Here is a 27,879-nt window from a genome sequence, read left to right on the forward strand (position 1 = left end):
ATATCGTGCCTGACTGCTTGTTTCGTTTAATTGGTAGCCTAAATGTTTAACTCATAAGTCATGAAAGTTCCAAACCAATAATGCCAACATTAAATCCCAAAAAGATGGAGTAAAAGATGTTCAAATGAAATTAATAACATGGCTTATTTTAGAATAGCTTGATTTCCAATATGTTTGGTAGAGAACTACTTGGGCTTTAAGAAAATAATCAAGTTTGCTTGTATTACTGCATAACTCTTAGTTGGAATACTAAACTCTGCATAAGGCCATATAACCGAAGTTTTATGAGGTTGTTACATGTCTTATTATCACGATTAACTGCCAGTCTGCCTGATTGGCTTATAACATAATGGATGTGCACTGTTTAAAATCTCAAAAAAAAAATATTTGTAAAAGAAAAAACTCAAAATGTTAAAATTGTTGCACATTTAAGGATCCATATCCACAACCGGCCGATTAAAAAAACAGATATTTAATCCACACACAAGACTGAAAACACATGATATCCACACACAAACCATCTTCTTCTCAATTTTTAATTCTCTTTAAGGTTGAAGATCACCAGCATATGGCGACTAACAGTCTGCCGGTGACTTTTCCCAACAAGGAGTAAAAATGTTTAAAAATATCGACCGTTAAATTTGACTAACGGAATCATAATATTGGGATCCAAATGAGAACAATAGACAAAGATAGGAGCAAATATTCAAGTTGGTAACAAACTGGGGACAAAATAGAATTAACCCATTTAAAATTACCTCAAATGAAAATTATTGGGACGGATCTCTAGCAGTTGTTTGAGCAGAATCAATTAGAAAGGTCGCGGCTTTGGGGAATAAAGAAAATTCTCCGGGGAATAAAGATTTTTCTTAAAACTAGTCAAATAAGATTGACTTTTTATGTTTCTTTTTATTGCTAAGGGGCTTCTAATTTTAGGAGATGCTATAAAAAAGGTTCCTCCATCTCATCACCTCTCTCTCTGCCACCTAACCTTCTCGCCACCTCATCATCATCTTCTCCGGGAAGGTCGCCGGCCGGCCAATTTTCCGGCCGGCGACCTTCAAACATAAAAAAAAAAAATTTATTATTTTTCTCTCTCCTCTTTCTCTCTCAAATTTTTTTTTTTTTTTTTTTCAAAAAATCAGTCTTCTCTCTCTCTCTAGATCTGGTGAACCAGATCTGGTTCACCAGATCTAGATGGTCTGTGAACAGACCTTGTTGAAGGTCTGTTCACAGACCATTAAAGGTCTGCAAACAGACCTTCAACAAGGTCTGTTCGCAGACCTTTAATGGCCTGCGAATGGACGAAGTATGACTTTGTGAATGTTGTTTGGTGATCTTAAGTTGTAGAGAGAAAGAGAGAGAGAGAGATTTGTAGTAGTAGTAGTAGTTGAAGAATGAAGCCATGGCAACTGTGTATGCAGCAGGTCCATCATCTTCAATGGCAGTATTAAGGCCGTGTTTGGCAAAGACAAGCTCAGTCCGCTCATCCCTACCTTATCTTCCACCTCGCCCTTCCACCACTCTTTCATTCTCTACTTCCTTCAAACAATACCCAGGTAAGTAAACCCATTTTCAAACTTACCCTCAACTCAATTCTTTCAATATTCAAGATGAATTTTTGAAACCCCAATTAAAATTACAGTCTGGCCATTCTGGTTCAGAACCCATTATTACAATGTTTATGGTGGACTTTAGAAAATTCCCCAATTCTACTTACCTGCTTATGAAGCTCAGAGTTTTTCTTGAGGTGAAGAATTTTGGGGCTCAGTTGAACTAATGGTATAACAAGTTTTGATCTTTGACATCCATTCTACTCAATATTCTAATATATTCCTTCAGCTGAGATTAGTACCATTTTGCATTCAACCAATCTCAGCAATTAAGCAGTAATTTTTTTATTTTGAATATTTCTCTCCATGTAGTTTAATCTCAATCTTCTAATGGTTGAAAATTTTCACCAGATCTAGAGAGAGAGAGAGAGAAGAGTGATTTTTTGAAAAAAAAAAAAAAAAAATTTTGAGAGAGAAAGAGGAGAGAGGAAAATAATAAATTTTTTTTTTTTATGTTTGAAGGTCGCCGGCCGGAAAATTGGCCGGCCGGCGACCTTCCCGGAGAAGATGATGATGAGGTGGCGAGAAGGTTAGGTGGCAGAGAGAGGTGATGAGATAGAGGAGAACTTTCAAAAAAATGTATTTTGTATTCCCTATAAAAATTTATTCCCCGGAGAATTTTAAAAAAAATCTGGATTCCCTCGAGAATTTATTCCCCGGAGAATTTTCTTTATTCCCCAAAGCCGCGGCCATTAGAAATCATCTCACTTTATGTTTTTCTTCATTGTTTTTGAGTAAAAGTCAACTAATGTTTTCACTGTTTCTAATGGAAGAAGTCAAATAGTAGTAAAGATTAAAAAAATCAATTGTATTGAGAGATGTAGGGGAGGAAACTGACTTTCACGTTATAATCAATGAGTAGTAGTAGATAGTTGTTTTCATCTTTGTTGTCTGTTTATAGTAAAATTGTCAGTAACAGTAAGACACTTTAGATTAGTGCCTCTCTCTCTCTCTCTCTCTTTGTCCTTTGATTTTAGCTTTTTTTCCACAGAAAAATGAGGGTTTTCTTTTGACTGATAATGGGTTCTAGTGAAACTTCTTCTAATGTTCAGAGAGGGGTTCGTTTACAACCTGCCCTGGTAAGAACACTTAAACCCTAGCTCAATTTCCTAGCTTTTTTCTTTATTTGATGTATTTTCAAGTATACCCATATGAATTTCTTGATTAATTTGTTGTGTTTGAGGAAATCTCTTGAACCCAGGGAAAGAAATGTTAGATTATCTTCTCATTTTATGGAATTTAACTTTATTGGACGTAATTGGAGTTTTTGTATTTGGGGGGAATTTCTGACACTGGAACAATATTGGGTATACAAATTGTGTAATGGGTATTTCAGATCTGTTGGTTTTTGAAGATGGGTAGATTAAATTTTCTACTTTGGAGATATAATAAGTCTCTTTTGATGCGTTTTTCGATTTGGACTAGGGGTGGAGAAGGTTTTAATTTAGGGTCAAAAGATGTGATATTATAGGGTTTTAGTCTCTACATGATATTATTGCCTATGCCTAGTAATTGTTCTTTCAGTGTGATTGGTTTATGAAAGGGTAATACTTGAATTGAATTTCCATTTAAATTTCTTACCATTATTTTGATGGTGCTTAACCCTTTAGAGAAACCTTTGTTGAGCATTGCTGTTCTTGTTTTTCACATTTTAACTTCTACTCGAATTCTGTGTTTTCGGAGCTGGTTTCTTTTTTGGTATGAGAGTAGATTGTTGGAAATCAAAGGAGACAGTTCTGATTCCATTTCAACAATATATGAGGGTTGTTTATTATTGTTTTAGAATTGAGACTTATTAGTGTCTTCTTGTGTTTGTTTTATACTACTACGTTTCTATAGTCTCATGTTTCAATTTAAAGCTTATCCACTATCTCAGTTTCTCCCAAAATATGGGTTGAACTATGGGTATCCACAAGCAAAGAGATCCCTCTTTTCCTAGTGGTTGAGATATGTCTTAACATCGGACTTGATTTCGCAATTGTTTTGATGCTTACTATGCTGAATCATATAAATGTTTAACTTGTGATTGATGCTATGGAGTTGCCTTAGTTTACTCCTTAGTCTTGTTGCAACTGAAGGAAGGAATCTTTAGATTATATTTTGCTCATTCGTTCTGATTTGATGTCTATTTCTATACGAAAGTGAAACATTTGTAAGAAGCTACAATAATATAAAGAAGGAATTTTCCACTGCTCCTGGAAGCAGGGGACAACCCTCTTTGGTTTCATAAGTTGGCAAAGAATCTGCCTTCCGAATTAGTTTGATAGAGAAGATTCTCGCTCCTCAAGTATTGTTCTTGATGTGAAATCATCCTTTCTACTTGGTGATTTGTTTAACATAAACCCCAGTACAGGTATTAATATCCAACAGTATGAGGTGACGCATAGTGTGGCTTTGCTGATACCAATAGATAGCAAATTATCCACCCTATTTATGTCTACAAGAATGTTGGGTTATGGTGTCACCTAGTGTTCTAAGCAGAATCTCAGACATCTAATATGTCTAACACTAGTCTCCAGGATCACATGCAAGAACTAAAGATGAACTAGAATTTCGTAGAAGATTACCTTAATCGCTTTCCTTCGAACCTAAATTCCAATGGTTTCTCCGGAGAGATAAGAGCTTCAATATATAGCTCCTTTACGTGAGACAACCGAGCAAGTTGACTTGATCTCCCTTCTTTAATGTCAGCTAGGACCTTATTGAAGGTTGAGAAGAAGAACTCTTCTTCTTTACTAGATAGATAGGGTGAGAGTTTTTTCTCTAAAATCTCTTTCTACTTGATGTTGTAGAGATACATTTTCTCTTGAGAAAATTCCACACCTTTTCTGTTCTATTATGAGTTCTTATATAGAGAACCCTAGAGTAGGAATCATATTCCAATTAGGATTCAAATAAGATCTCCAGGAAAGATAAATCTCAGAAACCTTTTCTGAGCAGGACTCCAGATAGGATTTCTGTCCCATCTGGACTCCTTAATGTGGCCGGCCAGGGAAGCCCCTGTAGTGGGTTGGGCTTGGCCGCCCACTTTATAAGGTCGGCCATAACATGACCGACCCATCTCCTTTTTGGTCCGGGTCCCTTTATGGCCGACCCATCTCCTTCTTGGTCTGGGTCCCTTTTCGGGCCCAGTTCTTCCTATCTTTGTCAGGATTCTTTTCAGACCTTTTGGGCTTATTAGACTGGATCTAATCCTTTTATTTTCCTAGTTCCCTCTAGTCAATTCTCTCCGATCAAGTCACCACTATTTGGTGTAACCCGTTGTAGGATCTGGTCGATATTAGTCGCGAATCACTGAAGTGATCCGACGATCGTAGTTGGCTTCTAGCTAAGCATTACGACCCCTAATTCGACCGGACTAGATGATCATCTGGATAAAGTCATCGTAATCCTAATTCGACCCCTAATTTCATAAGTGCTCACTAGAAATTAATACATATCCTAGCACTTCAATAAACACAACCGTGGCGTAGGCAGAACATGAAAATTTGCAGAACTTCCATGAGATATCGATCACAGATGAGTGTGTACATGTATATTGTCTTCTCTTAGTTATGTAATGTGAAGTGTAAACATCTAGGTCAACTCAACTAGGGAGGTTTCCACTTCAGGAATAATAGTTCTACTCGTTCAACTTGAACTTGACTAACTGAATAAACCTTGAGTTAACACTTCAACTAAGCTTCAATGAGCTAAACACGAAAGTGAACAATCGTTAATGCCTCCTTTATCGCTCAACCATGTTATAGCGTGGGAAATACCTCCTCTTCATTGGGATTTTGTGGAATATCATAGCTATGCTGCCTTGCATTGGGATGATGGGAGAAAGTGAAATTCATGCAGATTACATGTTGACCATTGTATGCAAACTAGCTTGTCCAAGGAAGATGCAACATCTGTTGCCACAAACTTTTTAGACAGCTTTTAATATGATTAGATCGTGCTGGCTTGATTACGGAGAAACACTATCACGACTCCTTTTTGTCTTTTACCGTCATAAATGGATTGCACACTTGCTACCAACGTTACTGGATATTCTCCTCCCCCTTGTGTACAGCGTACCTGATTCCCTTATCCTTGGGGGGGGGGGGGGGGGGGGGGATCCATTACTCCAAAAATAGCTTACCGGAAATTTTAGTCTTAATTAACTCTAAGTCTTTGTAAATATCTATAAAATCGACTAGTTGGATAGTTGACTACAAGAATTTTTTAAGAACTTGTTAATTATAAGTTTTGTGGAGATAGGATGTCCAATAGTAGTTCTATACTTCTATCTATTATAAATGCATCGTAAGAAGTATATATTGCCTAGGAAAATAGTCCAAAACGTATTGCAATTATAGATGCCATACAGAAGCAGTATACCCCTAGCATAACCAATACTCACATGGTAGCGTACCGCCGCGGTACCACCGAAGCAATCTGCGAATGTAACATTGCTTGGTACTAGTGAGATTTGGAATCTTGTAATATATCTATAAAATCTTAGTCTTAATTAACTCTAAGTCTTTGTAAATATCTATAAAATCGACTAGTTGGATAGTTGACTACAAGAATTTTTAATGAACTTGTTAATTATAAGTTTTGTGGAGATAGGATGTCCAAGAGTAGTTCTATACGTCTATCTATTATAAATGCATCGTAAGAAGTCTATATTTTCTAGGAAAATAGTCCAAAACGTATTGCAATTATAGATGCCATACAGAAGCAGTATACCCCTAGCATAACCAATACTCACATGGTAGCGTACCGCCGCGGTACCACCGAAGCAATCTGCGAATGTAACATTGCTTGGTACTAGTGAGATTTGGAATCTTGTAATATCTTATAGCTCTGTTTTGGACCTTACTACTCTCTAGTGATAGAAGAAGTCCTGATCTTTTTCTTTTGAAGTCTTACTATTTTTTTTTATGAAATATTACTGACAATTATAAGTTTCCATTCTCCAAGTCCATGTGGTATCTGATGGAAAGATAAAGACATTAAAATGACATGTATTATCAAGGTCCATGCGTCTTGACGTTGATTATTGATTTTCGGGGATGACATGTTAATTTGAATTCTATTGCAGGTTGATTCTGTGTCTTGCTATTGTAGAGTAGATGCAGGCTTAAAAACAGTTGCTGGTGCTACGAAGTTCGTTCCTGGATCAAAACTTTGCTTACAGTCTGATATCAACCCTCGGGCAAACAAGACTAAGAACCCTCGAAAGGAAAGAACTAGAATTCAACCTCCTCTCTTGCCTGGCCTTCCAGATGATCTTGCCATTGCATGTTTAATTCGGGTTCCTCGTCTAGAGCATCGAAAGCTCCGTCTTGTATGCAAGAGATGGTATCGCCTTCTGGCAGGAAACTTCTTTTACTCTCTAAGAAAAAGTCAGGGCATAGCAGAGGAATGGGTATACATAATCAAAAGAGATCGTGACGGAAGAGTCTCATGGCATGCTTTTGACCCCATATACCAACTCTGGCAACCACTTCCACCGGTTCCTGGGGAGTATGCGGAAGCACTTGGTTTTGGATGTGCAGTCCTCAGTGGTTGTCATTTATACTTATTTGGTGGAAAAGATCCTCTAAGAGGGTCAATGAGAAGGGTAATTTTCTATAGTGCGAGAACAAATAAATGGCACCGAGCTCCAGATATGTTAAGGAAGCGTCATTGTTTCGGATCTTGTGTCATTAATAACTGTCTTTACGTGGCTGGTGGGGAATGTGAAGGGATTCAAAGGATTTTACGATCAGCTGAAGTTTATGATCCCAACAAAAACAGATGGAGTTTTATTGCAGAGATGAGCACAGCGATGGTTCCTTTCATTGGTGTTGTTTATAACGAGAAATGGTTTCTGAAAGGACTTGGTTCTCATCGTCAAGTGGTGAGTGAAGCTTATTCCCAAGAAACCAATAATTGGTCTGTGATTAATGATGGGATGGTTAATGGTTGGCGAAATCCGAGCACCTCCTTGGATGGAAAACTTTATGCCTTAGATTGCAGGGATGGGTGCAAATTAAGAGTTTATGACAGAGAGACGGATTCCTGGAACAAATTCATGGATAGTAAGGCCCATTTAGGAAGCTCACGGGCTGTGGAGGCAGCGGCTCTTGTACCCCTAAACGGGAAGCTTTGTATTATCCGCAACAATATGAGTATTACCCTCGTTAACATTTCTAATTCAGGAAGTCGAGTTGAAAGTAACCCTCAACTTTGGGAGAATATTTCGGGGAAAGGGCATCACAAAAATATATTCTCAAGTTTATGGTCTAGTCTTGCAGGTAGAAGTGGCTTGAAGAGTCATATTGTTCACTGTCAGGTACTTCAGGCTTGAAATCTAGACTAATTCCATAAAATCTTTCATTCCATCTCAGTGTAGATTTGAAGTTCATCGGAGTTTCTTGACTTCGATCGTCATGATGAGCTTCTATATAGAGTAGTCTTTAAGGAAAGGAAAAACAATGATTTCCCAAGGGAATAACTTAGCTAAAAATGGTCCAAATGAGAACTTTCGATAGCTAAAGTTTCAGGGTATCGAGAAGGAAAAGTTGATTATACATATCCACCTTGGATAGGGTTGAAAGGCGGCGAAAACATTTGAGTGGAATGAACTTCATTATGCGTATCTATAACGACAGACCAGACTGGGTTTATGTGTTTGTCGATTTGGTCGATACTTTGAAATTGTGAAGTTGCTGCCTTGTGTCTTCGAAAAGGTTGAGAAGATTGGGATGTGCAAGTCTTGTCATATCATATGTTTTCTTTTTTCTACTATCCTGATGATTTATATCATTTATTTTCGAGGTAGTTTAGTGTATACACATTTGACAACAAACAAAGATCAGCTTATATATCAAATATCTAGATCCATTTTTATGATTTATCAATGTGCATTCTCATGTTCTCGACTTTATCTGTGTGCAGTTTCTCTCTTTATAATCAGATTTTATAGTTTGTTTTGAAATTTTTGTATAACACTTGTTTGGTTTGTGTTTTCTATTATAAATAAATATATTATCTTATTATATATTTACAATAATTAAAGGCGAAGATTAGTTTCATTATTTCAATGGTAGAGATTATCATAGTTATAATTAAGGAATTGTGATGAGTTTTTCAACAAGATATCAGATCCAAAGCAGCATATAGTCATATTAATCTAGTACTAGTATATTTAATAAGCATTTAGTCATATTTACCCTCCAAAAACAAGATTGTTGAGATCTAGAGAGTGTGTCATGGCCACCTTGTCTCAAACCTTGTTGGTATTGCGGATGGCCCGTGCCTTTTTTGTGTTTTCATGTCTTGTAATATGATATATATATATATATATATATATATATATATATATATATATAGGTAGAGCTCCCCTCTGGCACGGGGACGAATGTCTTTATTTTCAACAAGTATGTGTAGTAGAAGTAGATGATGTTTCCCTATGATAATATAGGTGAAACACAAACATTTTATATATGTAGGAGAATTGATGATAAATTTTGAGTGAAAGACTCATACCTTCCAAAGAAGGGACAACCAAAGAGCCATCGGCTTCCTTAGCCTTTAAATAGGTTTCTTTTGCATATGATAGTTGTAATATGTAGCTTTCAAACCATCAATATATATTCACTCTTGTATGCTCTCCTTCACTTTATTGTTTCTTTGTATCTATCGTGTTCGTTTGCATATTACTTTTGTAGGCTGACTTGTGCAGATAGTACCCACAAGTGCCACACACACACATAATGAGACAGTAAAGTCGTGAAACAAGCCAACAACCTTTAGTTGTAGTGGTAAGAGAGTGCCCACAAGTGCCACACACACATAATGAGATAGTAAAGTCGTGAAACAAGCCAACAACCTTTGGTTATAGTGGTAAGAGATTTAGTTTTTCACCTTAAAGGTTAAGGGTTCGAGACACGCTGATAATTCAAAAAACAAAGGCCTCGAAACAAGGCATTCATTCAAAAACAAGGTTGTTGAGATCTACAGAGCGCCAAGGCATTGGGGAGAGATTGGGCTAGAAAAAGAGGCGGAGGAACAAATACAGAAAAAAGTTATTTGCCAGCTTAAGTATTTAGCAGGTCTTCTCTAATCAAGTATTGAATTCTAAAGGTAGTGGTTGTGGACATTGATGGACATGACCGTACTATTGTTGATGATATTTTAAATGTACTTGAATATTTGTGTTATTCGTTTGAGACAGTCACGAACAAAATAATTTCTTCACGAACCAAATAATTTATTTTTGTAAATGATTGAAGAGCTCAAAGAAGCTGAGCCTGGTAAGAAAAAGAATAAAAAAAAGAAGAGATGTATGAACTTCAAATATGGGAAAGCCAGCATTGGTGTAAAATAGTGAGGGGCAAATAAAAGAACAAGTCATTAATATCTCTAAAATTCTAAGTGGCCACACAAAATCCATCCAAATTGTATCACAATTCCTCCCCTTCTCTCTCTCTCTCTTTCCATCTCTCCTTGGTGTGAGGAACAGAGTGAAAGAAAACCATAAGAACCACTTAAAAATCTCTCAATTTGGGAATTCTTAGATATTTTTTTTGAAGATTAGATACTCTAATTTTAATCTCTTCTTCTCACAATTCTGTGGGCTTTGAGTTCCATAATGGCTTCTGCCTCACATTCTATGCTTTCTGCAAGTACTACTTGTATCATTCCTTCTCATACTAATAAGTTCCTCAAAAAATTACATTATAAACCAAACTTCTTCACAATCAGAGCTTCTTCTTCTTCTTCTTCTTCCCCTGAGCCTGAAGATGACTGCAATGCTGAAGAATGTGCTCCTGATAAGGAGGTCAATTTTCCTACCCTTTTCTTTTTGATTGTTAGATTTTCTCCTTTATTCAAATGAATCAAATCAAAATGGTGATTTTTAGGCATGTCTAATTGGTTTTAAAGTGAAATAAAGATTTGGGTTTAGTCTCTTTTTTATTGGTCATGTTATTTTGGATTCTTCACTTGAATCTGATATGGGTTAGAAATTGGACTATGAATTGGATCCTCAAGTCCCAAATGATTATGAACACATAAACAAGAATTATAGGATTCTCATCACAAACAATTGCTCTACTTGGTTTTGGGAATTTTACAATCTTTCACTCTAACTTATGCATTGTTTTGTTTATTTTTATTAACCCACATGAAATTAGCAAAATAGGATGTGAATTTTGTTTGTCATCTAAAGATACAATTTTTTGGGTGCCCTATTTCGTCAAATTCACATGGATTCACTTGTAATGAGTCTATGTGATAGTACTCAACCAACCATTAATTGGCGGCAGATAGAACTACAGAATGTGAAGATTTGAAACAAAAAAAACTTCGGATACCAACCGGGGTCTATGTTATTTTGAGGTACCTCACCTGTCTAATATAGCGCATTTAAGAACGACCGAAATGAACCTTAGTGTCATTCGTATTGATACCTATCTTTTTAACATATTGATGCATTCCTTTCGGAACATCCATCCAAACACACTGTAAGTGGATCAAACCAAAACTCTTTATGGACCAGGAATTGAACTGAGTGACTCTGGCTGTCAACAATTGTTTGGTTGCCCTGTAAGTTTTTTAAGTTAAAGAAATGGCTGGTGCAGGTTGGGAAGGTGAGCATGGAATGGCTGGCGACTGAGAAAACCCAAGTCGTTGGATCGTACCCACCTCGCAAAAAAGGTTGGACTGGTTATGTTGAGAAAGACACTGCTGGTCAAACCAACATTTATGCAGTTGAGGTTAGTTAGTCTTCTAATCATCTTGCAATTTTTTAGCGATTAATGTTTAAAATCTAACTCTTAGTATGACAAACCAGTCCATGGAAAAATATAGGGGAATAAGAATGAGGAATGAATTACTTTTTCTCCCCGTGTTGATATCCAATAGTATCAAGTATCCGTCTTTTGTATTTCTAATTTGGAGTTTACGGTTTAGGTTATTGGAATGGGGCTTGGTGAATCCTAACCAAACCTCACATTCTTCCTTAGGGTGATTACATCATGTCAGATACTCGAAACGATAAAATATCAAACCTAAGTTGCTCGAGTCTTTCACAGCTAGTCAAGACTCGTCCTCACCCCCATTAGAGTCGACTATTAATTTCGGGCCCAAACGTTATTGTTGATACTTATCTGCGACCCTGACACTCGTAACCCCTTGTTTTGAACTTGTGGCAAAAATGGCAGCCAGCAATATATGTAGCAGAAAGTGCAATAAGTTCAGGGACAGGAGGGACTTCATCCGATGGAGCTGAGAACACAGCAGCTATTGCTGCTTTTATAGCCCTTATCTCAATTGCTGCTGCATCTTCTGTACTTATACAAGTTAGTAAGAACAAACCACCACCCGTTCAAACCTTAGAGTACTCCGGACCGTCTTTGAGTTACTACATAAACAAGTTTAAGCCTCCAGAAACAGTTGAAGTAAACCAAGAAAGTTCTGCCCCAGAGGTTTCTGATGTTCAGGTTGAATCTAAGCAAGAAAGTACTGCCTCAGAGGTTTCTGATGTTCAGGTTGAATCATCAAATCAAGAAACTGCTAGCCCATCTCCAGGTTTAGCTATCGTTTCTGAATAATATGTTGGCGTATCGGATCTTAACACGAGCTTTTTGTATCTCTTTTATTTTATATACTTATGTGATTAAAATGTAACTGTCGACACTGTTTAATCGCTCAAACGATGTTCATGTTGGTAAGCTTGGTGGAGAGATAGTGCACCATGATGTTTAATGTGGTTAATAGAAGGCATACTTATTCTTTAACGCCTCTCAATTTAGAATTTCAAGCCATTCGCAATTTGCCCGCAACAACAACGAGATCACAAACGAAGTGATGGGCTAATGTGGTTAAAGAACCAATTAGAGTTAAAGGGTGAACTTATGCTAACTAGTTTGGTTGCAACTCAGCTGCTAAGTGAAGTTAAATCTATTTTTCTAGCCATCGAACAATGATCACTAGGAGCGGTCGAAGCGCCTAATGGCCATGTAGCGAAAGAGGAAAATAGCAATTGCGAGTTTCCCAAACATATATATATTTGATGGGAAGAAAAGGCAACTAAAATGCTATAAGATGAAATAGCTAGAAATTTCACATTAGCATTAAGATATCAATGTTGTTTGCTACTTGTGAAAGAAACCCAAACCCAAACTAAAAAAATAAAAACACACTAAAGGAGCAAGTGTGCTCGAAAAATAAAAATACTTAAAAACAGTTTCTGGTCATTACTATGATCCATCATCAGCATTCAGCAGCAAGACAAAACGATTCTTTGAGATAATTCCTCTGTTTTGATCACACATCATCATCACTTAGTCAAGCCCAAGAGACTTTTGGCTGCTGGAAGTAAAGCAACACCACTTCTCTCACTCTTCAAATACTTCTTACGAACTCCCTGCAACTTATTCTCTGCCGATCCGTCGTGAAAGCTCACTAATAGCTTGGCACAGTCTCTGTCAATCCAAACATTCACATACAATTTAAGTGTTTGTTTTTATATAATAACTTTATGGTTGCAAGAAATTTGATTCAAAGAAGCAAAAGTGTACATACATAAGCTGAGATTCGGAGAAACCCGTGTGGAGCTTGAGTGTCTCGTTCCAAACAGGAGTCTTATTCAAAGTTGTATTTGCTGCATAAACAGCAGAAGCAGCCAACATCGACGGGCAATACATTCTCATCTCGTATTGCATAAGACCCAATTCCGCCAAGAAAAAGACCATGTTCTCCATCTAAAATACAAACAAAATTATAAATCTGAGACGACGATCACACCACATGGGTTTAGGGTTTACATATGATGGAAGTTAAGGGTTTGTATTTTTACCTCCTTGTCGGCTAGAGCAGCTTTAATGAAACGGACAAGGAAGACGTAAGGAGTAGGGACGGTTAAGGTCCACCCGAGTTTAGCCAAGATTGCTTTCTCCATGATCAATATCTGTTCTCTGGTATATGCTTTGTCTGAAATACAAACAAAGTCATTCACCTACAAAAAAGCATCGAACACGAATTAGTCCTTCTGAATTGTTCTAACTTATTTCAAGAATTAGATGATTTTAGTTTGTTATTTACCTCTGGTGCCCATATTTCCTCATATTTACTTGCTATTAGCATAGAACTAATACCAACTAATTGCAACTCTTTTCTCTGAACTATAGTATCTGAAAGGTATCGATCGACTATATGAATAGTTAGGTAAAGGGTTTCTGGTGTGAGTTCGAATTTGTTGTGAACTTCGATTAACCAGTCTACTAAAATCATCCTCATATGTCCATTGATCTGGTTCTGTGAGTCCATGTAGTCATGAACTTGACTAGAATTCTGCAATAATAAAAGGTTGATAAGTCTTATATAATCATTTTCAAATAATAATAACTAGACAATAAAGTACTGAATAGAGAGAATCAAAGAAAATTACCTCTACAAGTTTGTAATACTTGTACAAATCTTCGACATATTCGACAGCTGCTAGATGATTATCAGCATCTGCTCCATCGATGTCGATAATTGGGTCTTTAGGCTTATTGGATATCCCACAAGCAACCTGAGGTGGATAAACAAATTTATAAGTTACCCCCATCATCAAATGGAAAGATGAAAACACAAAAGAAGAACAAAAAATGATAACGAGAAATCGACCTTGCTTCGAGCAGTAAGAACAGAAGTGTAGGTATGAACTTTCTTCCTTGAAGATTTTTGAGTCTTGGGTTTTTCCTTTTTGATTTCTTCTTTGGTTGTATCAGGACTAATTTCAATTATATCCTCTGGTTTTGGCTTTAAAGTAGGAAGCTTTTTGAGAACTGCCTTTGATACAACAACTGGTTTACCCACAACTGCTTCAGTAATTACAGGGAGTTTTTTCTGCAAATCAAAGAATTTCATGGAAGAATGAGTCAGATTTTGACAATAAAAATTAGGGTTCAAGGAAATTTAGGGTTTTTTTTGGATTGGTGGTGGTTAGTTTACCTTGTTATTCTCAGCTCCAGCTTGTGCATTAGCAAGTAATTGTTGACAGAAACTCCTAGTGACAGGGCGATTATTAGTGGGTGGAAGGGGTTTTCCCTCAACCCCTCGACCAGGAACTAAATTCCCAATATCTCCTAGGGCTCTCCTCCGATTATTGACTCCTTGGGCAGCCATCTTTTCTTTGCCTCCCTCTGCAACTGCTATATCCACAGATTTAGAACACAAGAAACCCTAATCAACTTCAGTGAAAAATAAAAATTAAATCTTTGTGGGTAAATATCAAGAAACAGAGGGATTAAGATGAGGAAAGAAAAACCCAGATACCCAAGAACAGAATCGATAGGGTTATTACAGAAACAGAATCGATAGGGTTATATGAAATGAAAATACCCATTTCAGAAAAGTAGAGAAAAAGCGATTAAAATCATCAAAGAACTAAAATAAAGGGTACCTCTTTGATTTAGTTGGCGAGGAACGATTGGTCTTGAGGCCATTTCTTCGTCTTCTTGATTAATATTCAGACTGAAAACACCACCGATGGTTGAAAACAACGACGATAAAAACAATTGGAAGCCGCCTCTCTGCGTCTCCTCCCCTTCAACGTTTGAATTCGCCACCTCTCTCTCTCTCTCTCTCTCTTTTTATAATTTCTCTTTCTCTCTCTCTCTCTAATCTTTTACTTCTTCTTTTGCCTGAGTTTTCTTGGAAAAAACTTAAATGAACAATACCCCTATTTGAATACCTTTAAGAAGAGACGCTTCTCTCTCCAACGGTCATATCCTCTTTCTAAAAATCAAACCGTAAGGGATTTTAAATCCAACGGCTTAAAATGTAAGCTTCTACTTTGATTTCTAGCCGTTGTGGTTATTAATTGCCAAAAATAAAAAAGTTACCGTTAGAAAGAGAAACAGATGTCGAATCTACCCCTAGGCCCTATTGTTGATCTAACGGTCATTATCCATTCAACCAAATGGGATACTGAAGGGAGATTTTGTTATAGACCCCCACTTCAATTTCAATAGTAAGAATACACCCCCATTTTTTGAAAAAAAAAAAGAACTTTTTTTTTTTTGATGAAAAAAAAAAAAAAAATGTAAAGTTGTCCTTAACTTCCAATTGTGCAAATTGCATGTTTAAATCTGGATAGAAATGTTTCGAGTAATTATCACAGATTTTATTCTAATTTTGTCCTCCAAGTGTCATCTTCAATATTCGGTATTATATAACCTTGATTCATCTGCCCCTTCTTCTATGCAACTTAGAGATAATTTCGGGAAGAAAAGTACATTCAAATATTGAAAAAATTGGAGATCGTGTTGCAAGTGGAATATTGGATCATCAAATAAAGTTCGCTTCACGGCTTCATTGTTTTACTTGATTTCGGGTTTTGAGTCCTTCCCTAATTAGTAAAAAAATCAGGGGGGTGGGGTATCACTAATTTGCACTCTTATTTGCATGATTAAGTTTGAATTTTTTTTTCTTTCCACAACCAAAGTAGAGAAATCACCCAAAGAAATAAACCAATAGATACCATAAACATCAAAAGATACTCAAAATTAGTAATCACTCAAATATCATAATATCAAGCAAGATTACCATTGAAGTCAAGTTTCTATAGAAGAGCTCAATGAGCATCTTCATATTCAAATTATGAACAATAAGAAGCAAAAGGATCACGGAACTCTTCCATTCGCAATTTATAACAAAAAGAAGCAAAAGAGAATTACAAAAAGAAGCTTAGGTTGTGCTTTTTTTTCCCAAACTTCAAATCTGAATTGGATCGCTATTCAAAATTCAGATGTTTGTTTTTCAATTTTAAAAAATCTAAAAATTTAGCGGAATTTGGCTCTTGTCTGGATAGACTGGAGAAAATAGGAACATATTTCAGACTTTAAAACAAGTCTGAAACAAATGTTGGAAACATATGAAATGAAGCTTGTGCCATTGTGATTTAGAAAAATCTTCTACGTCTCCAGATTTTCACCACCACAAACCAGCAGTCTTGGTAGAAGTGGGACATAGTAACCCAACAAAGAATGGAAAAGAAATTCGTACAGTTACAGATGATGATGACCTACCATACCAATCATGATATTTAACAACAAAAGCTTTCAACTAGATTGGCAGAAGATTGAAGATGGTCCAACTAGGTTGCTTAATGGTGAAGTCTTAAACAAGATAAATCGACAACCATCAGAGGAGCGAAAGGATTTCGGTCCAAGATTATCTACACGTATAGCGATTCCAAGTTCCATAAATTAACCTAATGTTCCAACTGGAAATAACACACTAAACTTACTAAAGAGGATGATCAGCAATGATAACAGTGTCAATGACTACCATCACCACCGCAGGAAAGTCTATAAACCCTTGTAGGATCTGGCGAGGGTCACCTTGTTCAAAACCCTCGCTAGATCTGGTGAAGCGGTGAGGGTTTGGCTTTCTGACCTATTTGATTTTGCATTCTATAATCTTCATTCTTAGTATTTGTATTTGAAAATGGTTTTGACAGTAAATCTTCTCAAAAGTTTCTTGCTTCATGTATGTTTTCCCATATAGTACCATCAGTTATGATATCTTGGCAATTCAGACAAATTCAAACTCATCCATGGTAGGTCTTTGTCCATCTTCAGAATCAGACCCATTTGCTTCTTTGTCATGGCTAGGGTCATACTCGTCAATATCATCACTCGATGAGTCAAAACTCAAGTAATCTTCTTCGACATGTATATCATCAATTTCATTAGGCAGACCATCAGTGTGAGGATCATCAGGTTCACATAACTCATCCTCAACTCTAAGTGAGATCTATAATCTGACTAGAAGACTGAATTGCCCCGAGTAACATTTGTTTGTCTGGATCGCGATGTCTACCTCTTCTGAACGGCTGCTTCGGGTTTGATTTTCGGGTCCATTTGATCAAGAGTAATCAGAGCCAAACATTGAGGAAAAAAACCGGAGTCTTAAGGGGCTGAAATGTTTCTTCACCACAGCTACGGCAAAGCGCATAATATTAAGCAGAGTGCTTATGAGACTAAAAAACTAGGTTAAGATTTTAGCTGCAAGATGACTCGGAAAAGCCAAAGTCCTACCACTTGGAGTAATCATTCTCGACTATGATACCATCTACAAAAATCAACTCTACCCATTGTCAATATGGTTTCAGTTTCGTCATCTGGCTAGGAATTCCTCACTAGGATACAATCAGCCTGAGATGAGATCTTTATGGATAAAATTCCTGTCCATTTACATGCTTAGGCCCAGACTATTCATTTTGTGGAGAAATTTCATGCCAATCACAACGGATCAAATAGGAAGAACTCTTACTGAAGACCCATCCTCGTCTTAGCAGGCGATGAAGTACTCAGTGTGCAGATAGAATGATATAGAGAAACATTTAGAACACAAAATCATCTAAGCACTCAATAAATCATTAATTCCACGCCATTTTTAAAACGCAGCGACATTGTTATCAACAACAACCAAATCAAAATCCAAACAAAAAATAGAAGCAAATGAAAAAAAAAAAACAAGCCTTGATTTTGGATGCAACTAGAATGGTGAAACCTAGTCTCTAAAGGATAACATAAAGCCCAAACCTTTTCATTTTTTTTAACTTTTTTTTTTCTCTCTAGACTGTTAGAATCATACAAATACACATTATCGAAAACCACAGTATAATACTTACAATTTTCATAGGACAAAAGCATTGAACCCTGATCACTTGTTTCTTAGAGAAGGTCGATCGCCCGGTCCAGCAAGCATAATCTAAAATATTTTAAATCTTGTCTTTCAGTAATTTGTTAGAAAACTAACACGAAGAGTAAGGAAGTAATGAAACTTGATAAAACGTAGAAGCATTCATGCAAATTGCCATCTCGTGTCTTTTGATAAGGTAAAGCGATGTTAAGTGATTTACCATCTTCATCCTGCTTATCGGATAATAGTTTGCCTACCCTTTGAGTAAAACTATAGTCTAAAAATCATTATCGGGTTTCATTCACCTACGAGTTGGTAAGCAAAATCATACTATTGCTCACCACCCACCACAAATGTTGGTCAACATTCTAAATTATAGTTGATTGATCTAAGATTAGAAAACATAAGGTTCTAGTTTATCAAAATCACAGTTTGGAAACATGCTTACATTACAGTCGAAAGCGAATCTTCGAGCAAGCATAATAGCTGCATTCCTTTCTCGTTCTGATTCGAATGCTAATACAAAGGAGAGCCCCTTCTTTACTTGCCAAAACAATGCCTGAGCTGCTGCATTACCACCCCCTCTAACTCCGCAGAGCTGTATAAACAAACATTAGGGTTTTATGCTTCGATGATGACGAATAAAATTTTCCTTTACAAGATCAAAATAAAAAATTCAGATCCCATGGAAGTTACCTGCATTGAAGACGAATAAGATTCTTTAGCTTTCGTAATCCTCCCTTTACAGAGTTTCATTCTCATCTTTCCTACATGCAACACATGAAGATTATGTGATGGATGATCTCGTCCATTCATTTGAGTTACAACTACCTGTAAAGCAAATACAAGATACGCGATAAGAAAACGTTTAGCGCTGTCAAGAATTGATATATATATATATATATGTTTTCTTTAAGAAAGCGGACGAAACGGAAAGCTAGTATCACCCAAATTCTAAACCTAACAATGTAAAAGCTACACTGAGAGAAGAGAATTGCAGTGATTAAACAACTGAAGGGGTTTTATTTCTCTAGGTAACATCTTGCCAGATAGGAAGAGCGAAGAGGTCATAATTAATATTGATATATTAATAATGTACAATAACCATACATTGAACTCCGTTTCAGGTTTCCGTACAAGAGCTTCCACATAGTTTCCCAGTCCGGGAGCTGTAAAAATGATTGAATCAGACTGTTAGTTGTATGAAGTGTGTGTGTGTGTGTGTGTGTGTGAGAGAGAGAGAGAGAGAGAGAGAGAGAGAGAGAGAGAGAGAGAGAGAGAGAGAGAGAGAGAGAGAGAGAAGAGGACGGCGGAAACCTGGATCAATTGGTCCGATAGTTGAAACTGACAGTCTTTGCTGATCTGAAACAATTTCAGCTACCAACATCCGCCCAACATCAAAAGGCTCGGGAGGATACACTAGTTTTGTGGCTCCTGATATCGTAACAAGCAGGAAGAGAAAACAAGTGTCAAGACTATTGGAAAGAAAGTGAGGACTAGCAACTATCTCTGCCTACTCAAGATCATACAGAATTACTAGGTCATATATATATGTAACATAAAACACATAATTACCGTAATACTACTATAAAAAAACTCTAGTATCATAAATCAGATATTATCAGGTAGCACATCAGCAGAGATTCCATGTAATCAACTGTAAATCAAGATTACTAGTTAAAATTAGCATTCATTAACAAAAATATCTGAAAATTGATTGTAAATCAACATTACAAGTTAGAATTAACATTAAAATACTAAATTGACACTTTTGAAGTTTAAAAGAAATCATGACTTCTTTACATCATCACAAATCACAAAAATACAGAATTACTCAAGGCGTAGTCTGGTGGTCAAACTTGGTTGATTAGATCACTTGGGGAGTTGATTGCTTTCTGAGACGTGTGGGTCAAACTCCCATAATCACTTGAGGAATTTCTTTTTTTTTTGATACTTTGATTAAATTAAAAAAATAATTATGTTCAAGCCCTAAACAAAAGCCTCTAGGAGGTTAGGCATTCCTCTCAGACAAAAGACTTGAGGAATTTCTGACTAACGAAAAACGACTATAAACAAACAATGGCTAAAATATTTTAATGAACAAATTTGAAGCCAGTACATGTGTTTATTTTTTCTCTAAGTTGGATCTCTGACTCGTCTGAATGACTGATTTAGATTGATTTTGGGTCCACTTGATTCAGATTCATAGAGTGGGAAAAAAATACACCACTTCCTAGAATCACAGATCTGTAAGAGTAAAGAACAATATCGAAAGGATAAGGTACCTGAAATAACTTCCTTTTTGTCACCATCAGAAGAGACACGATACCACTGAATAGAATATATAGACGGGTCTGGAGAATTAGCTGTGCAAGGTGTGATCCTCAGACAGGAACCTAAAGTTTCAGAACCATCTAAGTCATAAACACGGGATTTGTTTTCTTCAAGCTTCTTGCTCAATGCCAGCTGAAAGGTGAAAGACAACGTAACAATGAACATACTTGCAGCAGAAAATTGGCATGCTCTAACAAATCCAACAATTACATGATGGAAAAGTGATCAAAAGACAGTTAATTTAACCAAAATATGACATGAAAATAATATGCAAATACAATGTGATTGAAATATAGTAAGTAGCAGAATCTACTCGAAGTAGGACAAAATACAAATACTAACAAACCTCTTTACGAAGTTGAAGTGAGTATTTGGATTTCTCAGCAACTTGAATCCTCAATGCTCTAAGCTCGTGTTCCATGTCCATTACCTAATGAACATGTCGTAACAAATGTAAGTTCAAGTACTCTAACCACAATATAATCAAAATGTACATCTTCTCAAGAATATGAATCCCCATTCAAAGGGATAACTAGAAATATAATGTTGCCAAAATGTAACATAAAAGTAAGCAAAGAACTTTTGGAGTTAACAAATTGCGTTAACGAAACTGGTTCCTCGTTCAAAAGATAATTGGCAGTAGTAAATGCATCGCAAAATGCTGATTTTTTTCCCAATTTGAAACAGGCTCTTGATGGAAAAGAATGTTAACAAGTTGGTTTAATTTTTGGTCCTATGCAATTAAATTATCCATAGAGTGAAAATGCATTTTCAGTGGTGGTACATTAAACTGTTTCTTCTTTTACATGTGAACATGGACAAAGCTTGTATTTTAAGAACACTACAGGTTCCCATTTTAGGCATGTAGTTACACGAGTGACATTATCAAGTGTGCAACAAGAGGTTTAATAGTGAACTTCTTATTCAAGCTAGTTAGGATTCAAATGATGTGGGCGGGTGAAGGTGTTAAGCTTTTCATACTCTGTTAATATGCAGGCACGATCAAACAGGTTTATCACTATTATCTTTACAGTTTACACATTTACAGTTTTACACTATGCTGCGAGCCATCATGATTTAGTTAAACAAAGAAATACATTCATATTTTCTACATTTTCGCTACTCGAGTAAGAAAGGTTAGAGTTTGTATGATATCTTACTAAAATTAAACCGGCAAAAAAGAAGCATACCTTGCTTGGTTGATGTAGCATTTTGATTCTTCTAGCTTCTTGAACTTCCTTCAATAATTCTTCACGATCCTATTCAAATACAAATGTAAGATGAAGTGAAGAGACAAAAAAGAAGAAAAAGAAGAAAGAGGAAAAACTAATCATACCAACCTGACCCCCAACTGTACTAGAAATCTTTTCTTGTTCCTGGAGGGCCTCTTCAACCCTCTGAACTGCTGCTCGTGCACTCTCAATTTCAGCACGAGCCAGAGCTCTTTCCTCACCAACAAGTTTTTTGGCATCTTCAGAAGCCTAAAATGATGATGTCCATCCAGCAAAAGAAAGCAAACATATACATATAAATTTGTGAAAGAAAAAGTAAAAACAGTAAAAGCATCGTCAGAAAAATGAAGGTTCAGAAAGTAAAATACAATAGATACCCAATTCAGCGTAAATTTGAAAAAAAATAAAAATAAATTTACACTGACTTCATGACATGCAAAGCAAAACACCAGAAATTGATCAAACAATCTAACTCATCCACCGGTCACTTGGGCAGCTTCATTACATGGCTTATATTTTGCTTCCCCGAAATTATGAAGAGTATAGAAGGTCATTAGAGTACTACTGCTACATGATTGGAGCACTTGACCTCGTAAATCCTTCCTTAGTGGTGTGGTTTTAGGACACCAAATTCATGATCGACACATAAAATAAACTTCAAGTTATGGTTTTGATTAAGAAGTTTCATAATATAGCTCACTCTTAAATTTTACGAAGTTGTTTATCATCTTCTTGTGCATATATGTCATAGTTTATGCACCTTTTTGTTGTCCTGCACTAACTAACTATTGAGTAAGTTGGATTGCCAACTTATCCTCTAATTCAGTGGCCTTCAAGTTTGGTATGCAGCTAGGTCTCTACTTTATGCTACCATGGTCAATAAAGAAAACTAATCAGTGTTTACTCAATTTTCATTCAAATTATCGCGCAAAATAGATCTGACTAACAACAGATTTCAATAGTGAAAGAGTTCAGACACTTAGAGATTATGGCTCTAGCTAATAAGTAATAGCACTAGAGTCTATAAGCACCATTCACCCATCTCAAAATGATCTTTGAAGACATAGTTGTCTAATTGTCTTATTATTAGACAAGAGAAGATACTACAAATAACCTCCAGATAGAGATCCACAAGCAACTTAATTGCACCCAATAGGATCTGTTTTATATGGAAGCAATAGTCTACAAGTTAAAAACTATTATGAGCATGCAGTTATTTGCTTGAGAGATAATGCTTGGAGGGTTCAGGTCTTCAGGTATTGTCACTTGTCAGTATATGTACTGAAAGAAGTATCCAACATCAAATCATTTCTTAGAATATATTCTACTAACGATAGGATTACCTTCTTCAAAAAATTTGCCAGCTTTTTCACTTCTGACTTCTCTTGAAGTAGTTCTCCCTCTCCTTGAGTCAATTGAACGGCTAAAGCTTCTACCTTCAGGAAGTCGCCATAATTTTAATACCGAAACTAAATGTCTAACATATGAGGTAATATCAAAGATAGACTGAAGAGGAAGAAAAACACATAAACCCACCAAACTTACCATAGAGATAGCCTCATCAACATCATCCTTGTTACGCCCGGCCACACGTCCTCTCAAGGATTCGAGTGCATCTCTAAGCTTCTTCAAGAGGACGTGTTTTTCCAATGAAGCTGCCTCTCTAATTTTAGCCTGAAATTCAAACAGACTTGTACTTGAGATTATCACGTATTGGTCCCATGACTCCTTTTTTTTTTTGTTAAAGACCATGACTCCTATTCCTTTCCAAAAGTTGTATTCCCGTCTGGGAGAGGAAAGAAAAAGAAACAAGGATGGTTGCTCATATAAGAAAAGATGCTTGATTTCGTAGTTCGAGCATTGAACTGCTACTAATTCTTTTTTGAAACAAACAGCTATGAATCCTAAGAAATCAAAATATAACAGACTACAAACAAAAGAAAATTAAAATCCATATATTAACACAATTTAAGCAAGCACAAACCTCATCTGACAACTTTGCAGCTGCAGCTAACCCCTTCTCAAATTTACTGGCAAGGTCACGAACGGACATACGTTTTTGCTGCTCTATCAGTTGGGCAGTCTCCCGTGCAATAAGATCCTTCACTGATGGCACCTTAGGTTCTTCTTTCGGCTCTACAATTTTATTATCGGCCCCTAATTTATAGTTAGGGAACTTATTTGAGGCAAAGCTCACGTCAGCCGAAACTGATAAAAACACGTCTTTCTGCATCGTGTCTCCAAAATCACGACTTACTCTCGTCATCAATCCGAACTGAGACCTCTCTACTGATCATGATAACCAAAGGAAATAACATATAACTTTCAGCAAAGTTAAAATAATGACAATAATAATTAAAATCTAAACAATGTATAGAAGATTCATGCTAAGGGTCCTCGCTATACAAAAGTCCTATTATGTCTTAAACCAACGTATTCAAACTCAGATCAGACCATCCTATTGAACCAATCATCAAAGGACATAGTTTTCTCTAAAATCTGCAACATAATGACGTTATCGTCACCAAATATAATCTTTGTATCATCATTTCTGTTGTGGGAAAATACGAACATAAGAGAAGTGTCAATCAAAATTCAACATAGTATGTAAGAAACAGATTTTAAAAAATCAACTTTTATTCATATATTGCCCCTCTCGAGTTAGAATCCTGGTTTCCTCCCAGAATTCTCTGAGTCTCGCACAAACGCTTTTTATGAAAAGAGAACCCTTAATTTCTAACTAATGTATACATTACTATTTACAAATATAATGATTTCAAGAACAAAAAAAAAAGAAGCAAGTAAAAACAACAAAATACTACTCCAAGTTTTCCGATAAAAACCAACAAAATCACCTAGGAGGTTCCTCATTTGAGGCATGCAACACTGTCACTTGAGCACTTAACTGCCCGAAGCACAAAGCAGAAAAATATCAGCAGATCGAGTCGAGACCCTTCTCAAACTACCAACTTTGCCACATAAGCATGATTTTAACATCAAGGGGGGTCAGACTAAAATCATAATAGTTCAGTCATAAAATCAACTTAAGATTGCTTTTTCTGCTAAAGAAAGTCTATGCACCCCAATTTAATGTACAGGGTCCTAGTGCCAAATGATCTAGTAGCCTAACAAGTTAACAAACATCAATTTCGTCCTTGAATCTTAAACTTTTACTTCGAAATGCCGCCATTTGGCACATACTAAATTGGGGCATTACCATATCTATAATTTTGGTGATGAAAATTTAACAGCAGTATAATAGAATCAAACAAAAGCATAAAAACTGTGAAAAAAAAATTGATACTTGGGGTTTTATCCATTTAATGAGGATAGAAAGAGAACTAGGAAATTCAACTCCCAAACTAAAGTTTCATACTTTGTATCTAAATTCTTAATTTAAATGCATAAAGTAGTATAGCTTATGTCCAGAAATTAACCTAAAATTCTAGTTCACTACAGTAAGCACTAAAGTATTTCTATTATCTTCCTACAGTTTTTGTACAATTTGAACCTCAACTTTACCAAAATTATAAATAGTCAACAAATAGCAAAAAAAAAAAAAAGTACAGATTTTATATGAAGAAAAACAACATTTGAGCTAAGATCTTAATAAGATGAAGCTCAAACAAGCATTCTAGTTACAACCCTAATTTTATAAATGAGAAAAAAGATTAAATTTAAACAAAAAAGAGTATAAAGAATTCAAAAGAGTAAGTAGAAGCTAAAAAGAAAGTAATTTTTTTTTTTTTTTTGAACTTACAGATCATTTAAAATATTGATGAAGAGAGGGTTTCAAATGATCAAAGATTCAGGATGTCCAGAGAGAGAGAGAGGGAGAAGAAGGTTTGGTGGTTAAGAGATGAGATTAAGAATGGGGAAGAGAATTCTAAAAAAAGGGAGAGGGAATAAGAGAGAGAGAGGAGAGAAGGAAAGATGTCTGCTTTTAAAAAGGAAAAAAGCAAAAGACGCCAATCTCTCTCTCTCTCTCTCTCTCTCTCTCTCTCTCTCTCTAAATTCTAAAACTCTCTCTCTCTCTCTATCTCTCTCTCTCTCTCTCTATCTCTCTCTCTCTCTCTCTATCTCTCTCTAAAAACAAACAAGTATTAAGGAAGTCATTATTTATTCTAAACGGCTTTGCTTAAATCTTAATAAAACCCTAAGTAGTTTCTCATGGACCTACCTACCCACGTCTATTTTTCAATTGATGGTTGGTTACTCTTTTGTTTCTTAAACTATGAAAGCGCCATCTCATTGTTGACTCTTTGCAGATTTACCACCCTCCATTCCATTCATTTTGGGAACCCTTCCATTGAAGGCCAATGTTGTGTTTTGTTTTATTTTATTTTATTCTCCTAGTAATGATAAATCTAAGATGGTGTCTCACCTTATTCACAACAATATTAGGAGTAGCTCCTAATGTTTTGGAAGCTCACATTGTTACTAGTATCTAATTGATTGACATTCATTTTTTTCCACATAAAGATATGAAATTTTTCACAAATCACTCCCACTAAAATAATGTTTTAATTTACTTTTTGTTGAAATAAAATAATCTGTTACTTATTAATTGACACTAGGGTGTATCCCGTACCCTAAGGCACTGACATTTGTATCAACCAAATGTTACGAAATTTATTGTTAAATTTTATTGAGAGGGAGAGAGATTTTTATTAGTTATTATTTTTTTGTTTCTTTTCTCTTAAATTAGTTATTATTTTATTGAGAGACAGATTTTAATTTCTTTTTTTAACTTTTGAAATTTATTTTGTTTCTTTTTTTTCTTAAATTAGTTATTTTATTTCTAAGAAGGATAAGATTATTATTTTTTAAATAGGTAACTTTTTTTCTATGAAGGACTGTATTTTAAATTTTGAGAATGGCATCTACACAATATCGTTTATTAAAAAATGATGTTTGTCCCAGTCATCGTTTTCCCTTCTGTTTTATTGTATTTAATAGGGTACATCCTGTGCCCTAGGGCACAGACACTTGTATCAATCAAATGTTACGAAATTTATTGTTATATTTTATTGAGAGAACGAGAGATTTTTATTAGTTATTATTTTTTTGTTTCTTTTCTCTTAAATTAGTTATTATTTCATAGAGAGAGAGAGATTTTAATTTCCTTCCTTAACCGTTGAAATTTATTCTAAGAAGGAAATGATTATTGTTTCCTTAAATTAGTTATTTTATTTCTAAGAAGGAAACGATTATTTTTTTCTTAAATTAGTTATTTTATTTCTAAAAAAGAAACGATTATTGTTTATTAAATATGTAACTTTATTTCTACGAAAGACTATATTTTAAATTTTGAGAAAGGCTTCTAGACAATATCCTTTATTAAAAAAGGATGTTTGTCTCAGTCATCGTTTTCCCTTCTGTTTTATTATATGGATTTTATTCTACTAGTAATGATAAATCCAAGATGGTCTCTCACCTTATTCACAACAATATTAAGAGTAGCTCCCTAATGTCTTCGAAGCTCACATTGTTGCTAGTATCTAATTGATTGACATTCATTTTTTTTCCCACATAAAGATATGAAATTTCTCACAAATAATGTTTTAATTTATTTTTTGTTAAAATAAAATAATCTGTTACTTATTAATAGACACTAGCGTATATCCCGTGCCCTAAAGCACTAACACTTGTATCAACCAAATGTTACGAAATTTATTGTTAAAGTTTATTGAGAGGGAAAGAGATTTTTATTAGTTATTATTTTTTTTGTTTCTTTTCTCTTAAATTAGTTTTTCTTACAAAAATTCTGGTAAAATTCTACAACACATTTTAAAGATTTTACCAGAATTTTTGTAAGAATTTATCTTTACAATTTACCTATGTAATACTTTTCTTTCTATCTTATTTTATATCTTCTCTCGATTGTTTTCTCTCTATCTCTCTTTCTGATGATACAAAAATTGGTCATCAGTTTAATGAAGTCAATAAGTTAAGAGAAGAGCAAAAGTCTAACGGGTCAACCCGTATGTGGTTGATTAGAAAGAAGTTTGCCACTCAAGTCCAAAATTAAGGGGGCCGATACG

The 27,879-nt window shown here is 35.5% G+C and overlaps 4 protein-coding genes across 8 annotated transcripts; 2 read left to right on the plus strand and 2 right to left on the minus strand.

The window, feature by feature from the left end:
- Positions 1 to 1,653: 1,653 nt before the first annotated feature.
- LOC147566813 (F-box/kelch-repeat protein At1g55270-like) lies at positions 1,654 to 8,484 on the plus strand. 2 transcript variants are annotated; one of them, XM_086653376.1, is made up of 3 exons: positions 1,654 to 1,782; positions 2,605 to 2,692; positions 6,685 to 8,484. In XM_086653376.1, exons 2-3 carry the CDS (start codon positions 2,633 to 2,635, stop codon positions 7,933 to 7,935), a joined length of 1,311 nt encoding a protein of 436 aa, XP_086509502.1. In that variant the 5' UTR covers positions 1,654 to 1,782; positions 2,605 to 2,632; the 3' UTR covers positions 7,936 to 8,484. The 2 variants fall into 2 exon arrangements, with proteins under 2 accessions (XP_086509502.1, XP_086509503.1); XM_086653377.1 differs by lacking the exon at positions 1,654 to 1,782 and adding an exon at positions 2,340 to 2,433.
- Positions 8,485 to 9,882: 1,398 nt separating this feature from the next.
- On the plus strand, positions 9,883 to 12,370 carry LOC147566814 (proline-rich family protein). The gene is made up of 3 exons (XM_086653378.1): positions 9,883 to 10,410; positions 11,213 to 11,347; positions 11,795 to 12,370. Exons 1-3 carry the CDS (start codon positions 10,222 to 10,224, stop codon positions 12,182 to 12,184), a joined length of 714 nt encoding a protein of 237 aa, XP_086509504.1. The 5' UTR covers positions 9,883 to 10,221; the 3' UTR covers positions 12,185 to 12,370.
- A 313-nt stretch (positions 12,371 to 12,683) lies between these two features.
- On the minus strand, positions 12,684 to 15,411 carry LOC147566815 (G2/mitotic-specific cyclin S13-7-like). Of its 2 annotated transcripts, none has more exons than XM_086653375.1 (8): positions 15,022 to 15,411; positions 14,571 to 14,767; positions 14,244 to 14,465; positions 14,023 to 14,148; positions 13,677 to 13,925; positions 13,432 to 13,590; positions 13,158 to 13,336; positions 12,684 to 13,057 (listed from the first exon to the last, which is right to left on the minus strand). In XM_086653375.1, exons 1-8 carry the CDS (start codon positions 15,062 to 15,064, stop codon positions 12,913 to 12,915), a joined length of 1,320 nt encoding a protein of 439 aa, XP_086509501.1. In that variant the 5' UTR covers positions 15,065 to 15,411; the 3' UTR covers positions 12,684 to 12,912. The 2 variants fall into 2 exon arrangements, with proteins under 2 accessions (XP_086509501.1, XP_086509500.1); XM_086653374.1 differs by having other exon boundaries at positions 14,571 to 14,770; positions 15,022 to 15,403.
- A 2,555-nt stretch (positions 15,412 to 17,966) lies between these two features.
- On the minus strand, positions 17,967 to 26,026 carry SCAB1 (plectin-like protein). 3 transcript variants are annotated; one of them, XM_086653367.1, is made up of 13 exons: positions 25,596 to 26,026; positions 23,820 to 24,124; positions 23,381 to 23,509; positions 23,179 to 23,271; positions 21,944 to 22,084; positions 21,794 to 21,862; positions 20,950 to 21,033; positions 20,555 to 20,735; positions 19,587 to 19,703; positions 19,380 to 19,438; positions 18,966 to 19,100; positions 18,718 to 18,867; positions 17,967 to 18,338 (listed from the first exon to the last, which is right to left on the minus strand). In XM_086653367.1, exons 1-13 carry the CDS (start codon positions 25,600 to 25,602, stop codon positions 18,291 to 18,293), a joined length of 1,518 nt encoding a protein of 505 aa, XP_086509493.1. In that variant the 5' UTR covers positions 25,603 to 26,026; the 3' UTR covers positions 17,967 to 18,290. The 3 variants fall into 3 exon arrangements, with proteins under 3 accessions (XP_086509493.1, XP_086509494.1, XP_086509495.1); XM_086653368.1 differs by having other exon boundaries at positions 23,820 to 24,121; positions 25,596 to 25,913; XM_086653369.1 differs by having other exon boundaries at positions 23,820 to 24,740; positions 25,596 to 25,795.
- Positions 26,027 to 27,879: the final 1,853 nt, after the last annotated feature.

Source organism: Eschscholzia californica, unplaced genomic scaffold (genome assembly GCF_041429995.1).
Source record: "Eschscholzia californica isolate CP2 unplaced genomic scaffold, dmEscCali1.0.p SCAF_1, whole genome shotgun sequence".
Lineage (NCBI taxonomy): Eukaryota > Viridiplantae > Streptophyta > Magnoliopsida > Ranunculales > Papaveraceae > Eschscholzia > Eschscholzia californica.

Coding starts and splice junctions, on each gene's coding strand:
- LOC147566813 (XM_086653376.1), top strand. CDS start 2,633: ATGGGTTCTAGTGAAACTTCTTCTAATGTTCAGAGAGGGGTTCGTTTA. Junction 2,693..6,684: donor TTCGTTTACAACCTGCCCTG/GTAAGAACACTT, acceptor ATTCTATTGCAG/GTTGATTCTGTGTCTTGCTA.
- LOC147566814 (XM_086653378.1), top strand. CDS start 10,222: ATGGCTTCTGCCTCACATTCTATGCTTTCTGCAAGTACTACTTGTATC. Junction 10,411..11,212: donor AATGTGCTCCTGATAAGGAG/GTCAATTTTCCT, acceptor TGGCTGGTGCAG/GTTGGGAAGGTGAGCATGGA. Junction 11,348..11,794: donor CCAACATTTATGCAGTTGAG/GTTAGTTAGTCT, acceptor CAAAAATGGCAG/CCAGCAATATATGTAGCAGA.
- SCAB1 (XM_086653367.1), bottom strand. Junction 22,085..23,178: donor TGGCAAATTTTTTGAAGAAG/GTAATCCTATCG, acceptor TCATCATTTTAG/GCTTCTGAAGATGCCAAAAA. Junction 20,736..20,949: donor CACTTCAACTTCGTAAAGAG/GTTTGTTAGTAT, acceptor TTCACCTTTCAG/CTGGCATTGAGCAAGAAGCT.
- LOC147566815 (XM_086653374.1), bottom strand. CDS start 15,064: ATGGCCTCAAGACCAATCGTTCCTCGCCAACTAAATCAAAGAG. Junction 14,149..14,243: donor TTCTTACTGCTCGAAGCAAG/GTCGATTTCTCG, acceptor TATCCACCTCAG/GTTGCTTGTGGGATATCCAA. Junction 13,591..13,676: donor AGGAAATATGGGCACCAGAG/GTAAATAACAAA, acceptor GCTTTTTTGTAG/GTGAATGACTTTGTTTGTAT.